Source organism: Pan paniscus, chromosome 4 (genome assembly GCF_029289425.2).
Source record: "Pan paniscus chromosome 4, NHGRI_mPanPan1-v2.0_pri, whole genome shotgun sequence".
Lineage (NCBI taxonomy): Eukaryota > Metazoa > Chordata > Mammalia > Primates > Hominidae > Pan > Pan paniscus.
In genome coordinates, this window is record NC_073253.2 from 106,490,917 (window position 1) to 106,504,927 (window position 14,011).

The following is a 14,011-nucleotide window of genomic DNA, read 5'->3' on the forward strand; positions in this document are numbered from 1 at the left end:
AGCAATCTTCCCTGTCATGAATGAGGACAGGTCCTGCCTTAAGGCAGAGGGTTTACTAGTTGGCTTCCACAAGGCCCTTCTAGAACTGTAATTCTGAGCCACTTCAGATGCTGAGATTGAACTCGACACAGCCAAGTATCTGCTCTTTTAGGAGCTCCAGCAGTGCCAGAGGAGGCAGTGCCACCAGCAGCGACGACAGCATTTATTCCAACTGAAGACTTCACTCAAAGGTGAGTCAGGTCAATGTGGACCTGGGCGCTTCCTTTTCCTCCAGCTCTCACTGGGTCCAGGCACAGGAGCCCTGAGGGATCGGCGACCACAGTACTCCCTCCCCGGCCACCAATATAAGCTTTGACAGAGGATGGCTGGTTAGCTGGTGCTAGGTGGGAGGGACTCGCCACGGAGACGCGCTCAAGGAGGGATGAGTTGCGCCACCACCACCTAGGTCCCTCTCTCGCTATCCGGCGGGGCCGCCCGGACCCAGGTGCTCCCAGGGTGCGCCTGGCGCCCGCCATCCCAGAGCAGCGTCCCGCTGCGCACGGTCTCCCTCCAGCTCCGGTCCCCGCGGGAGGGCGCGTGGGATGATGCGCGGGTCCTTGTGCCTTCCCCAAGCTCCAGCATCCGGAGCCGCCCTAGCCGGCACCGCGGCAGCCACAGCCTGGGAGAGAGAAAGGAAAGAGGGAGGGCGGCGGGAAAGGCTCGGCGCGGGAGGAGGGCGGGTGAGGAGGGAAGGAGCGAGGGGGAGGGAGCCTCTCTCCTCAGCGGTGCAGCTAGTCTCCCTCCAGCGGGCGGCGACTCCGGGTTCCCCCTCGCGCCCTCTCGCAGAGGCTCGCCCCCTTCCCCGCCCACCGTCCCTGCGAGCGCGGGCGGCGGCGGTGGGCGTGTGCGCGCGTGAAGGACGCCGCCTCTCTCTCGCTCCTGCGTTCGCAGGCGGCGGCGGGCGGCCGGCTTCTCGCTCGGGCAGCGGCGGCGGCGGCGGCGGCTTCCGGAGTCCCGCTGCGAAGATGCTCAAAGTCACGGTGCCCTCCTGCTCCGCCTCGTCCTGCTCTTCGGTCACCGCCAGTGCGGCCCCGGGGACCGCGAGCCTCGTCCCGGATTACTGGATCGACGGCTCCAACAGGGATGCGCTGAGCGATTTCTTCGAGGTGGAGTCGGAGCTGGGACGGTAAGGCGCGGGCTCCGGCTGGGGAAGCCCGCGGCGTGCACTGGGGGTTGTCCCTCTCGCAGCGACGGCTCGGAGGGTGCGGGAGCCTGCCTTCGTGCCCTTCGATTTCTCCCTACCTAGTTAGTGTCTTGAGAGAGAGCTAACCTTCATTCAGGTGCGGCTCGAGTCCTTCCCACCCCACCAGAGCGCCTAGGCCGGTGCAGCTGTAGGATCAGCCCGACTCCCTCACACCCTCCCTCCTTCTCGCAGGCTGCCACTTCCCTTGGGTGACAGCTCCCACCGCACGTGGGCCCTGCTTTCCCAATTGATATCTTTGCTCACGATTATAGCTTGCCAGAGGGTCCTGTTTGTCTAGTTATTTTTTGGGGTGGGGGCCGGAGGGTGCTCCTCCAAATCAAGACAGAATTATTAAGTTAGATTCCTCCTCCTTCCCCTCGTCAAGCTCTCCAAAGCAAGTGACACGAGAAATTAAACTTAAATACTAGCTTCCCTGCAGAGTCTGCTCAGGAGTGAAGGGAGAAATGAATCATTTAAGAGAGTTGAAGGCAGAATAATGAACTAGTGTGGCTTTAAAGAGAAAGCAGCATATGGGATCCAGGCAGTGGTAATTAGTGAGAATGCTGCTGCTTCCCTTCTTTCATGGGCTGGAGTGATTTATTTAAATTATATATGCAACAGACCATCTCCCTAGGATTGCAGATATGTCCCCTATCCCTCCTCTGAAGATCCAAACAGGTAGCAGTTTGGCCTTTTGCATGATTCCATATGCTTTCGTATTTGTATCCATTGAAAATTATAGTTTTCTTTCCCTTACTTCCTTTTTTTTTGTCTTTTCTCTCTGTTATCCATAGGTAAGGAGATTTATTTTCAACACTTATTTTAGATCCAGGCTCTTTAGTATAGGGAATCTGAAGATGTAATTTCAACGGTTGACAAGTTGCAGCTTCTGTACTTACTACTCCTTTGCAATTTCATTTTTCATTCTCTTTTTGCTGGAAATAGTATTGCTAACAGCCTTTTTATTTTTTCAAGTCATTGGAGGATCCAGAGCAGGATTCTGGATGTTGGTATTTAGTGGGAAGATGTAATGATCACTGCCCACTCTCCCCCCAATTTGCTACTACTATTGAAGGCTCATTGAATATAGATGTGTAAAATAGGCAAACTTCTGAATGAAAATTCAGTAATTTGTCACTGTTAAAAATGTTTTGAAGTATTTGAGCACTGAATAATGTATACATAAACATCCATTTTTGATCAAGTTTTTCAGTATTCATCTGAAGATCTATTATATATGTAGGTGGAAATGAAAGGACAATGATGTCGATTTTTGTAAGGTCCAAAACATGCCTGTTATTAATTGTATGCTGTGTGACAGTGGAACCATGTAAACCTCTGAGTAAAGGGATGATCTACTTAAAATTGTTTACTGGGTGTTTTATAAACTACTGTGTAGTAGAGGAAGTGCCTGATGCTGCTGCAGGGACTGTCCCAGTAGCACATCTGTTTTCAGAGTAACATTAACCCTAGATGCCTCAAATAGGCTGACTTATCCATACACGTTGTCTTTATGAATAAGCTTCACCGTCATGAAACTCAAGAAATTCACTTTAATTTGAAAAATGGGAAAAAAATAAACTGCCAATTGTATACCCCTATGAGATGGTAGCCTGCATAGGAAAAAACTAAGAAATTTGAAGTTTGGGTTTTTTATTTTTCAGTTCAGAATTACGTGTTGCAGTAAATTTTGGAGGACAAATATTAATCGGTTATACAGAAGCTTCTCAACTTATGATGGTGTTATGTCCCAATAAGCCCACTGTAGTTGAAAATATCAGAAGTTGAAAATGCATTTACTACACCTGTGCTAACAAACATTGTAGCTTAGCCTAGCCTACCTGAAACATGCTCAGAACACTTAATATTAGCCTACATTTGGGCAAAATCATCTAACATAAAGCCTATTTTATAATAACTGTTAAATACCATGTACAGATGGGATTTTGTAGACATGGTGAGATATGAAACACAAAACACAATGTTCAAAAAACACTGACAACAGAGAACACTCTAGAGTTCCGGTTGTTTACCCTCCTGTGGTTAACTGGGAGCTGTGGCTAATGGCCGCTGCCCAGCATTAGAGAGAGTATCCTACCACGTATAGTTCAGGAAAAGATCAAAATTTGAAGTACGATTTCTACTGAATGCTATCACTTTCCCACCGTCATAAAAGTCGAAAAATCGTAAGTTAAGCCCATCCTGTTGGAGACCCTCTATCTATACATTGCTAAGATTCTCGCTCTATTATCTAGTCTTATGATTACTGTAAAAGATCACAGAGTTAAACTACATTGAGGAACAATAAAAGCTAAAATGTCTTACTTAGGCTCTGTTTGTCAGCAGTAAAGCGTATTGTTAGGTAAGTTTTCTGTACATGGCAGCATTCGTGGGGTGCATGCTTACTCTGTTTGGCTGAGACTTTGAGAAGTATCATTTTCATTATCAGAAATTTTTAAGTAAATAAACTTAAAACATCAACTACTATTCTAGATATAATTATTAAGAATCGATAGAGCCAGAGAATGCAACAGAATGATGATCGTAGATATTGGCTGAGTGACTAAAATCTTCTTTCTTCCTACACTAGAGATCAAGTTGAACTCAGGTCATCAGTTTCAAGCCTTTACTCTCAGCTTTGGACCAAATCCACCTGCTAGTGTGACTCTAATTCATTAGTAATGCAGTTGTCATTAATATACTAAGAGAACAGTGCTTCTGATGTTATGTGTTGCTGTTGTGGTTAGCTCTAGAAAGTAGACAGTCTCCACCAGAATTAGTGATTTGTTGGCTCCTCCATTACAATTGTCTGTTGTAAAGTAGTGACTCCTGATTGCAAGAAGATTGGACGGTGACCATTGGGGCGATACACCCTGAGGATGTGTTTGGGAACTCAAGGGGAGCTACGCTCCCAAGGCTATATCCACCTGAAGCCCCTGGATAGTGCTGGCGAAGGCAGGTGCTGGCAGCACTGATCCACATGGAGCCATTGAGACCAAGACAGATGTGCTCACTTTCTTTTGGCAGGGAGGGCATAGAGTATAGGGGTTAAGGGTGAATTAAAAGTATCAGGCAAAGTAATTTTCCTAAAATCACATTTGAAGACACTGTTTTGTTCATAGAGTTTTTCAAAAAGTTTACAAAAATCATGACACACACACACATTCAACTCTACTTAAAAATACGAATTGGCCATGATCCTATTCAGGGCTCCAGATCCTCGAGAGCAGTTGGTCTTTTGCCCAGTGATTTGAGAAACTGGCATTTTAAAGGCTTTTCTGAGGGAGAAGGGAGCTGCCTCTGGTCCAGATCCCGCCCAGTGGTTTGGCACATGGAATGACAGGAAATGGCCCAGCCTGCTTGGTGGTGCAGATTTCGTCTGTGCATGCAAACCCATGTCCTGTTTTCAGTTGTCTCACCTTTAGTTTCTCACTGTTGTTCCATGTTGAAAGAAAAGATGATAAGAAAACCAGATGTATTCCCAGACATACAAATCCAAGGAAACCAAACCAAATGAAAGATAATTAGAACAAGAGAAGAATGTGTTAAACTATTTTGGAACCTTTATTTTTTTTAAATTTAGTTCCCATTCCACTTACTGTAGTTTCTTTAGGCTAGGCACTTTGCATACTCCTCCCCACTGCAATGTAATTTTAAATAATACATTTATGTGTCACATTTATGTAAACACAATTATGTGTATACATTTATAATTTTAAATACATTTATTTGTCAACTCAATTAAACTAATTATATAGGATCCCTTGCTATATGTATTATTGTTTAGGAACCAAATAGATTTCCATAGTAAGGGGTGTGTGTGTGTGTGTGTGTGTGTGTGTATAAAACAGAAACAATTTCATAAAACAATGTTTATTCTTATTACCAGCAATGCCCTTTAATATTTTCTATTATATGCTGTTTGATTTCATCTATTTCGTTAAAAAAACTTGGCTGAACCCATGTGATTTCACATCCCACTAATGGGTTGTGATTCAGTTTGAAAAGTGCTGTTGTAGGCCATAAATCTGTGTGTGATAGATTAAGCTATGAGGCAGAGTCTTTTAAATAAATTCCCTGCAGACCAATTGGCAACATTGGGTGGTATCCTTTTGGCACAGCCCTGTAGAGAAAAAGGCTCCTATCTTTGCCTCCAGGTCATTACTGATTTTTCCCCTTCTAAACATTTTGGAAAAACTCTGGTGTCTCCCTAAGGTCTGCTGGGCACACAGTAATCTGAACTGGCTAAGAGTGCCAGGGGCTGTGTTGGGAAGGAACTCAGAGACTGAGAAGTGGTATATTCTACATGGTAACATGTATTCTGGCTCCAGGTCACAGTGAGCAAATGCTTTCTATAAGGAAACACGAAAGCGTGCATTTTCTAAGAGAAGGGCTTCAGCCAATGTTCTTGGCTTGTCTTAGTGCTCTTGGCTCTGGTTGATATAACAAGATGTCTTAGACTGGGTGGCTTAAGCAATAAATATGCACAGCTCTGGAGGCTAGGAAGTCCAAGATCAGGGTCCCAGCCAATGCCTTTCCTCAGTTAGGACTCTCTGTTTTGCAGATGGCTGCCTTCTCGCTGTGTCGTCACAAGGCAGAGAGGAAGAGAGAAAGAGAGGGGAAGAGAGAAAGAAACCAAGCTCTCTGGTGCCTCTTCTTACAAGTGCACTGATCCCACAATGAGGGGTTTAGCTGCATAACCTCATGCTAAACATAATTACCTTCCAAAAGCCCCACCTATAAATACCATCATATTGGAGTTGGAATAAGGCTTCAACATGTGAATTTTGAGGGGATACAATTCAGTCCACAGCATGGCTGCTGAAGAAACAGATTCTCCTTTTTTTTGGTCAACCAATTTCCTAAACCATTCTCGTGACCAGAGCTTCTTAGATCCTTGATTTTTTCTGACACCATGCTTTAGGGCCCCATGGCCTATCTGGGTAGGTATACTGCTGGCTTCTGATCTCCTGCTACACACACTGCACTTAGAAGCTCCAGCTCTTGGGGGATGGCAGGTTTTTTATCTTACTAGGAATTAAAAATATACTTGTGCCAACCCTGTCTTGTTCTCTGTGCATCTGATTCTTTTCTCAGGCAGTTGACTCAGGAGCAAGGTGGGATTGCAAGTGGGAGAATAAAAACTGGGGCTTCATAGGGTCTTCCCAGGAACACTGACTGTAAGCTTCTAGAAGGCAGAGTCTGTGGGTTTGGCTGGTTCACTATTATGTGCTGATGTCTAGCAGAGCACTTAGTACTTAACAGGTACTCAACAAATGATTTTAAAGAGGGTGAATCAATGAAATGGGCCAGGTGCAGCATGTGTACCCGCTTCCTCTTCTTTGAGGTCTTGGTCCTGATGTCGTAGTGATATTGATTCTAGTGACCCTAGGATAAGGAGAATACTGTAACCCTTTTCTCTTCTCCCTAAAACTTGCCTGACAATAACCCTAATCTCAATCAGCATTGGTTTTCTTTCTTCAGTGTGAGTATTGGTAGCTGCCACCTCTGTAGCTTGCTGTTGTTAAAAATAATGTCACTTTTCTGTTGGCAGAGTGTTTTGTGGCTCTGAAATGAAAGGGATTCAGTTTCACCTTCACTGTCACTTTACCACAGGTGTATCAGAATTAGGAGTTAAATCAAGTTGGACTAAAAGGCATGAAATGCCTCCAAGCTATACCATCCCCTAAAGTTAATGCATAGTAAATGCTAAATTTGGAAATATACTCACTGTAAAAAGCCTTAAAATCAAGTGAAGACTATGATAACATCATTGCTTTAAGAGCACACTACTTTTCCATGTTTAAATACTGTCACAAGGTTAAAAATAACTCCAGATTTTGGGGAAAAAAAAAAAAAGACACAGGTGCCATCTGCTTCTAAACTGTTCTGGAGAACTTGAAAGAGAGAGAGAAAAAGAACACTAACCACAAAATAGCTTCAAAGAACTTTCTTGTAAACACTTTACCCTCAGACATATATGTGTGGGCTATGTGTTTGCAATAATACATTTAAGAACAAAGTAGTGTTAGCCAAGTGAAGTGTTTCAACTACTAGTTATTTTTTGTTAATAATTTTTTTCTTTTTTTCCTCTTTTTTTTTAAAAAAAATAAAGGGTTTTAAAAAAAACTCTCTTTTGGGAAAGCTACGTATCTAATAAACAGAATATTGATTTTGTAAAATTTCAAGGTCAAATTCATACTGCAAAATATGGTGTTTGAGTCAAGGAACCATGTAATTCAGGACAAAGAGGAACTTTTCATGAAGTTGATAGCAGCTAGAGTCAAGGTTTTACTCAAATTATATTGATCTTTACCTCAGTTTTCTTGATCTATTTGTAGTACAGGATTATCTGAAGATTTCATGACTCCAATGGTTTAATTAGGAAGTTAGGTCTAAATATCGATGGCATAGTATTAGCACATAAAGGATGTGGACCCTTCAATACAGTTTGTCAGAGATTTTCCTCAGTCATTATCTTGTTAGTGGTAAAGATCAAATAAAGAAAAGAACAGTGTCTGGAGAGACAGTGATTCATAGTGATGGGTAAAGGGTAATGCAAGTAGACCTTCCTCTTTTCTCTTAGATTAGGGTTTCTCAATCTAGGCACTATAGACTTCTGGCCCAGGAAATTCCTTGTTGTGGGGGCTGTCCTGTGCACTGTAGGATGTTTAACAGTGTCCCTGGCCTCTACCTACTAGCTGCCAGTAGTGACACCCTTATAAGTTGTTAAACCAAAACTGTCTCTAAACATTGTCAAATGTGTCCCCTCTCTCCTCTTGAGAATCATGTCTTGAAGCTAGTGTTTTACACATTTTCTTTCAGTTATGTAGATAGTGAACAACAACAAGGAGATTGATAGATTATGTTAATTTGGCTTTACTGAGTATCTGCAACAACCAAATGTTTCTCCCATTTCTATGTATTACCATAAGATTTCTGTTTTATGTGTATTCCACTTCTGCTATTTGCTCAATATTTTTATTTAAATTACCTTATTTTGTTAACCTAAATTTATTTACCAAGGATACAATTTTCACTAAATTGAAAACTGTAAATAAAAGCAAATTGTATATGCCATAAATAGAAACAAATTGTAAAAATAAATTGTAATGAAAACATAGCATTTTTAGTAAATTATAGCTAGACTTGTCCACATGCAGAAGGCTGTAACTCTGAGGATTGATTTCTTCGTTAAAAAAGAGATGATCAAAGATTAGCAGAGTTAAAACCGGAGTAGCACAAATTGAAGTTTTCTTCTTGATGTAATCAGAATGATTGAAAAGTAATTGAAAAGAAAAGGATGTTCTTGCTCTCTCTTTTATTCCTTGTTATTTAATTCCATGCGTTTGTGCTACCTAAAGTCCTCTTGTTTATAGGTCTAAGCTTTTCAATAATTCTGACCTAGACGATGTATGCTGGCAGTGTGCATGTGGTGGGGTAAGGGCCTAGAGTGTGAATGAGCATGATAAATCAATATTTGGCCTACAAGTGCATAGGGTACTACTAATAAGGCACCAACAATATATTTAATAAAAGATAAATTAATGAATAAGTAAAATGAATAAAACTTATTAGAAATCTAAGAACAATAGCCATCTTCATGACAGAGTTGTGACAGAGAGGACTGGGGTGTCTTTATGGGGGAGGGGTAGACTTTGAAATTTGGCAGGATTTTAATAGGTAGAGCACTGGCAAACAGCATGTCAGGCAGATGGTACATTCTAAGCAGAGGCAAAAAGAGGACAGAAAAATTCAGGATATACATTTTTGTTTTGCAAAATTTATAAAGCATGAACATTGCAATGGCAGATTGGGTTAGCAGGGTAAGATGATGTCAGACCAAAGACAGCCTGTTTAAAAAAAACAAAAAGAGTAGGCTTGTGTCACTTGAAAACCACTTTGTAGATAAAGTAACCATTGTGAGAGAAAAACGTCAGCTATAGAAGCAGCTGGGTCTTGGGCTGAGGTTGTGGGACTCAGAATTTGCCACTACCTATAATGTAGATCAAACATGGGGCTAGATAAGAGAAAACTGATGATGTTGATTTTTTTTTTTTTAAGGAAAAAACAATCCCATAGCCTATGACTAGGTAAGAAAGGAGAAATGTTGGACTTAGATTGGTTACCTAGACCAGGTAAAGAGTGAGTAAAAAGAGACAGTAAGTATTTTAGGCTTGAAGGCCATTCAGTCTCTGATGCAGCTCTACCCTCTGCCATGGTTGAGAGAAAGCAGGCATAGACAACATACAGACAATAGCATGTTACTGTGTTCCAGTGACATGTCATTTATGACAGTAAAATTTGACTTTCATATAATTTTCACATCACAAAATAGTATTCTTCTTTTGATTTTTAAAAATGCAAAAATTGTTTTTAGATTGCAGACTGTAGAAAATCAAACGGCTGCTAGGTCTGGTCTGTGGTTTGCTAACCTAGACCAGTCAAGCTAAACTTCTGCTCCTCCCCAGTTGCATGAGAATTTCAGGTTAAAATGATATCAAATCTTAATTTATTCAAGGAGCTACCTTTAGTCTCTCTTTCACTTTGAAAATGTCAACTTTTTATTAGTTTTCCACGTGGGCACAAGCTTTAAATGCATACTCATCTTTTATCAAAATCTACTGAGACTGCTGCAGTTACAGTTCTTACCTATGTAACATGTTTGCTAGTTCCATTTCTCTCTTTCTTCCTCCTATTTCTTTTTGTCTGATATTGATTATATGACTGATGTTTACTTCACATAATGTTTGTGAAAATAAAGAGCCTTTATTCGAAGGGCGTGAAAGTTAAATTTCCATACCATGAACAATGTTCATATCAAAAGACTATTTATTGGCGGTTAATTTGTTTTGTACATAATAACTAAATAGGTTTCAAATGGATAATTCCTCTATTATATTTAGAGTGACAATAATATGCTAAATAAATTACTGATGAAAGATTTTCCTCTAACTAGTAAAGTTGAATTAATTTTTCCATTTGCTAGTATTAGCTGTGTGTTGAATAATCCTTCTATATGCTATGCAGATGTCTCAGGTGGATAATTAAGGTCATTTAAATGAGGAACCTGTTTAAGCAATCTTTTGAAAACTTAAAATTACTCCTTTTTTATATATTGAATAGAGTTAAATGAAATCAGCCACTCATATTTTGGCTACAGCAGAGGTCTATAAGGTGGGATGCCCGTAGCCAGGGTATGTGTAATACAATGAGGTGCTAGAAGAAAGTATTAGAGAATCTGTTTTGGTTTCTTTTTTTAATTTTTGTCTTTAATTTTTATTTTTGGATGTTTTAAAAAGCACATTAATGTTGGTTAAGTAACACATATATACCATTAGTAGGTACGTTAGTGTACACAGTTTGGAAGCATGTGCTCAAAAAACATTTTATTGGATGGTGACTGGGTCAAAGAATGGTAGTCATAAGTGGATACTGAATAAACTTCTTTATATTTAAATAACATTCTACTTTATGAAAAGTGAGTTTAAAGCAAATATGCAGATAAATATACAAACAAAACATCATATTGCAAGGTGTGTCTTTGTGCAGAAAGGGGAAGTGGGTACATACGTGCAACTGTTATGCATCTCAAGACTACTTGATGAACGGTTTTGATAAGAACTTACTGCCATTGTAACCAAAACAGTCACATAGAAGAAAACAGAACGAGAGTAAAGGAATACAGATTGCACATCAAGCAGAGGGTGAACTTAACTTTGGCTTCAACAACAAAGTTTCAGTGGTCATGGAGTTGAGAGGGAAAAAGAGTAGAGAAATAGGGTTTGTTTGCAAGAATCTCAATTTTAATATAACTAATGCACTTCGTGGCAAATTTTGCCAACTGCTGGCTTAGGCAGCTAAAGGCACTGACCTAAAGTGTTTTGTGGACAGTACTTGAAGAGTTGTGGGCATTAGTGCCAGGATGCTGAGCTTAACACTGTTAGCAAATGTGTTGTTACCACTTACTTGTTAAGTCATGTTTCAGGGTGGTATGGCTCAAAAATTTACCAGGTACCGAAATATTTCATGGAAAAAAATAAGGCTAGATTTGAGACCACCATCTGATTGGAATAGTCTCTGAAAAAAGATAATGGATAGGACACGTTCTTACCTGTTTTCTTTACAAGTTTGTAGTAGCATGCTTTGTTAAAAGTGCACTTTCTTTGATATATGTCATGCCTGTAGACAGAACTTGACTAATATTATAAACTGGAACATAGAAATGGAGAAGATAACAGATCTATAATTGTGCTCACACATGTCTTGTTACCTACAATGAAGTATTTGAATGATGTCTCCCTATTTTAGGTCTTTATGGACTGTTTAATAGAGACCTTCACTTGCATTTTACTTTTCATTGCTCAGAATGTTGCACTGTTAGCTTGGTCTGCCTTACTTTTACTGATTTGAAGGGACAATTCATGACTACTTTAATTTAGTAAGCAGCTGCCTTCCACTTAGGACTCTAACAGACACACAAAGTTGTTCTTTAGTTGCGAAAACTGCTCTAAGATTAGTGTTTACCTGGATTTTCATATTTGCTACTTATTCATTCAAATAAGTCATTTTTATTCAAAGCTCTCTGTCAGGGCAACCACTGAGAAAATAAGACTATGCTATTAAATGTGACCAAATTCAAAATATGTAATTCAATAAATCAGCCTGGCCTAGAGTGTTCGGTTCTAATAGGCCTCTAAAGGGTTCTTCTGTGACTGGAAACATTTTAGTGACTCCTGAGGGACCCTGGGCTCTTCCTCTCTTTTTCCCCTCAATGTGAACATGTACACTAATAACAATGTTCAATGAGGTAAACTCGTGAGCTCTCTGAGTGCAACCTGTAACTGGAGGCAAACTAAGAACCTAATAAACAGAGCTTATCATATGTATGTGTGACACACCAATGAAGTGGGAACCTGAGAAAATTTTCTGGATGATCTCCAGAAAACCAGTGCAGTTCTTTAAAATATTGACCTACTGAGGAAATGGAATGTCAGGACTGAGCTAAGGGCTGTTGGGATTGGGGGAAGTGGTTGGCCTAAGGATCTGGCTTGTGCCAGGCAAGGGCAGCAGAGCGTTGGTCTGAGCCTGAGCCAAGTAGTGGAGGGGAGTGATCCTCGGGGAGCCATCTCTAAGGGGAGAGGTGGGCGAGGCAGCTACTCAGGGTGGCTCTGAGGCGGGGAGCACCAAGCAGGCCATTCTGGACAGCTGGATTGGTGAAGATGAAGGTCTGCTGAGCAAGGCAGGGGCTAAGACAGGAACAGGCAGGACACAATTGTTACTTGGCGGCCCTGCCTCTTCGGGCATAAAGCCCCGCATCTCACTCAGCTTCATTTGTAAAGTGAAGATTGTGGTAGTGTGTTCTCCACATCATTTCTGTGACAATCAAATGAGATCACAAATGTGAAACACTGAGCTCCATACCCAGCACATAAACTTAATATTATTCCCCACACAGGCCACAAGGTGGGAAGTAGGAGATAATGACTCCCACTTGTGTATTGATAGGATAAATACCTTACTTAGTTCAGTTTATACAGCCTTGTTAGCAATCTGAGCTCAACTTCCAGGCCAGTCTCCTTCCCCACCACTTCTCTTCTGTAATTACCATCATGGGATATTTACTAGGAGCTTGGTGTGATTATACTGTCTTTAAGTACGTTGCTAGTTAGTTCGAGGATACTACCAGGTGTTTATCACCAGCACCAATTCACAAGGATGAGCCTGAGGCTCAGAGTGGTGAAGCACCTTGTCTAAGCTCACACAGCCAGGTGGAGAGGAGCAGAGCTGAGATTCAAGCCCTAGTTTGTCAGACTTCAGCACTCATGCTCTTTTGCTCTACCTGCCTTGGCTGCACAGATGCCTCAGTGATCTTCATATCTCTGTGGTGTTAAGCATGAAACTCTCTTGGCCTGAAATGTGCCTTTCCTATGAATCCCTCCAGGACAGTCATCCAACCTCAGGTAGAAAGTTTCTGCCCTTTCCCCACTCATACCATTTCATAATTCCCCATCTCCAGTGTTTATGGTCTTACAGGTGAATGCTTTGTCGTCTTCACCACCAGAACATCTGCTTATTGGGCAGAGGAACCCCATATCTTATCCCTCTTTTATTCCTACTACTAGGCCCATCCCTCAGCCTAATGCCTGCCTCCCCTTAAGTGTTTCTGGAACATTGTGTGAATGAACAAATGTCAGAGGAATTAGGCAAATAGCTGCAAGAAAATCAGCAGTACTTAAAACTGTCTTTCTTCAGGATGTTTTTTTCTATACGAACCCACTTCTAAACTAGCACACTGAAATTACTTGTTCAGTACCTGTCTCCCTCTCATTAGAATGTAAGCTCTTGAGGGTCTGGTTTCTGTCCCTTTGTTCCCTGCTGTGTCCCCAGAATCTTAGCACAATGCCTAGTTTATAGTGAACACTTATTACATATTTGCTGAGTAATAAATCAGTTGCATCCGTGGGGTTTCCACAATTGAAAGTCCTTTTGAACCCAGGGAGCTCTGGTCTTTTGTCAGTCATCTCTATCTTAAAGAGCCCCCATCTCTAAGTGATCAGGAATACTGTCACCTTCTGTGAGTAGATTATCTACCTCTAAGATCCCTTCTAGTCCCAACCATGTGTGCACCTGCGTTTTCTTCCAATTGAATTCTCTGGGCCTTAGTTCTTTATGTTGTTCAGGAGACAGAGCAGCTTTTGAAGTAAGTAGGGCTCTAAGCCTGAAAGGCTTTCTAAGTGTGTTGGAGGATCCTCACATAAATTTTATTCTCATTTTGTGCTTTCTAAA

The 14,011-nt window shown here is 41.3% G+C and overlaps 1 protein-coding gene across 3 annotated transcripts in view; it reads left to right on the plus strand.

Moving 5' to 3' along the window:
- Positions 1-14,011, plus strand: part of CAMK4 (calcium/calmodulin dependent protein kinase IV) — a 336,488-nt gene that overhangs the window by 75,614 nt on the left and 246,863 nt on the right. For all 3 annotated transcript variants that reach the window (XM_055112534.1, XM_055112533.1, XM_008952101.6), the window contains one exon: positions 152-1,165. In XM_055112534.1, the coding sequence (XP_054968509.1) occupies positions 582-1,165 (584 nt within the window). In that variant the 5' untranslated portion in view covers positions 152-581. The remainder of the gene's footprint in view (positions 1-151; positions 1,166-14,011) is intronic.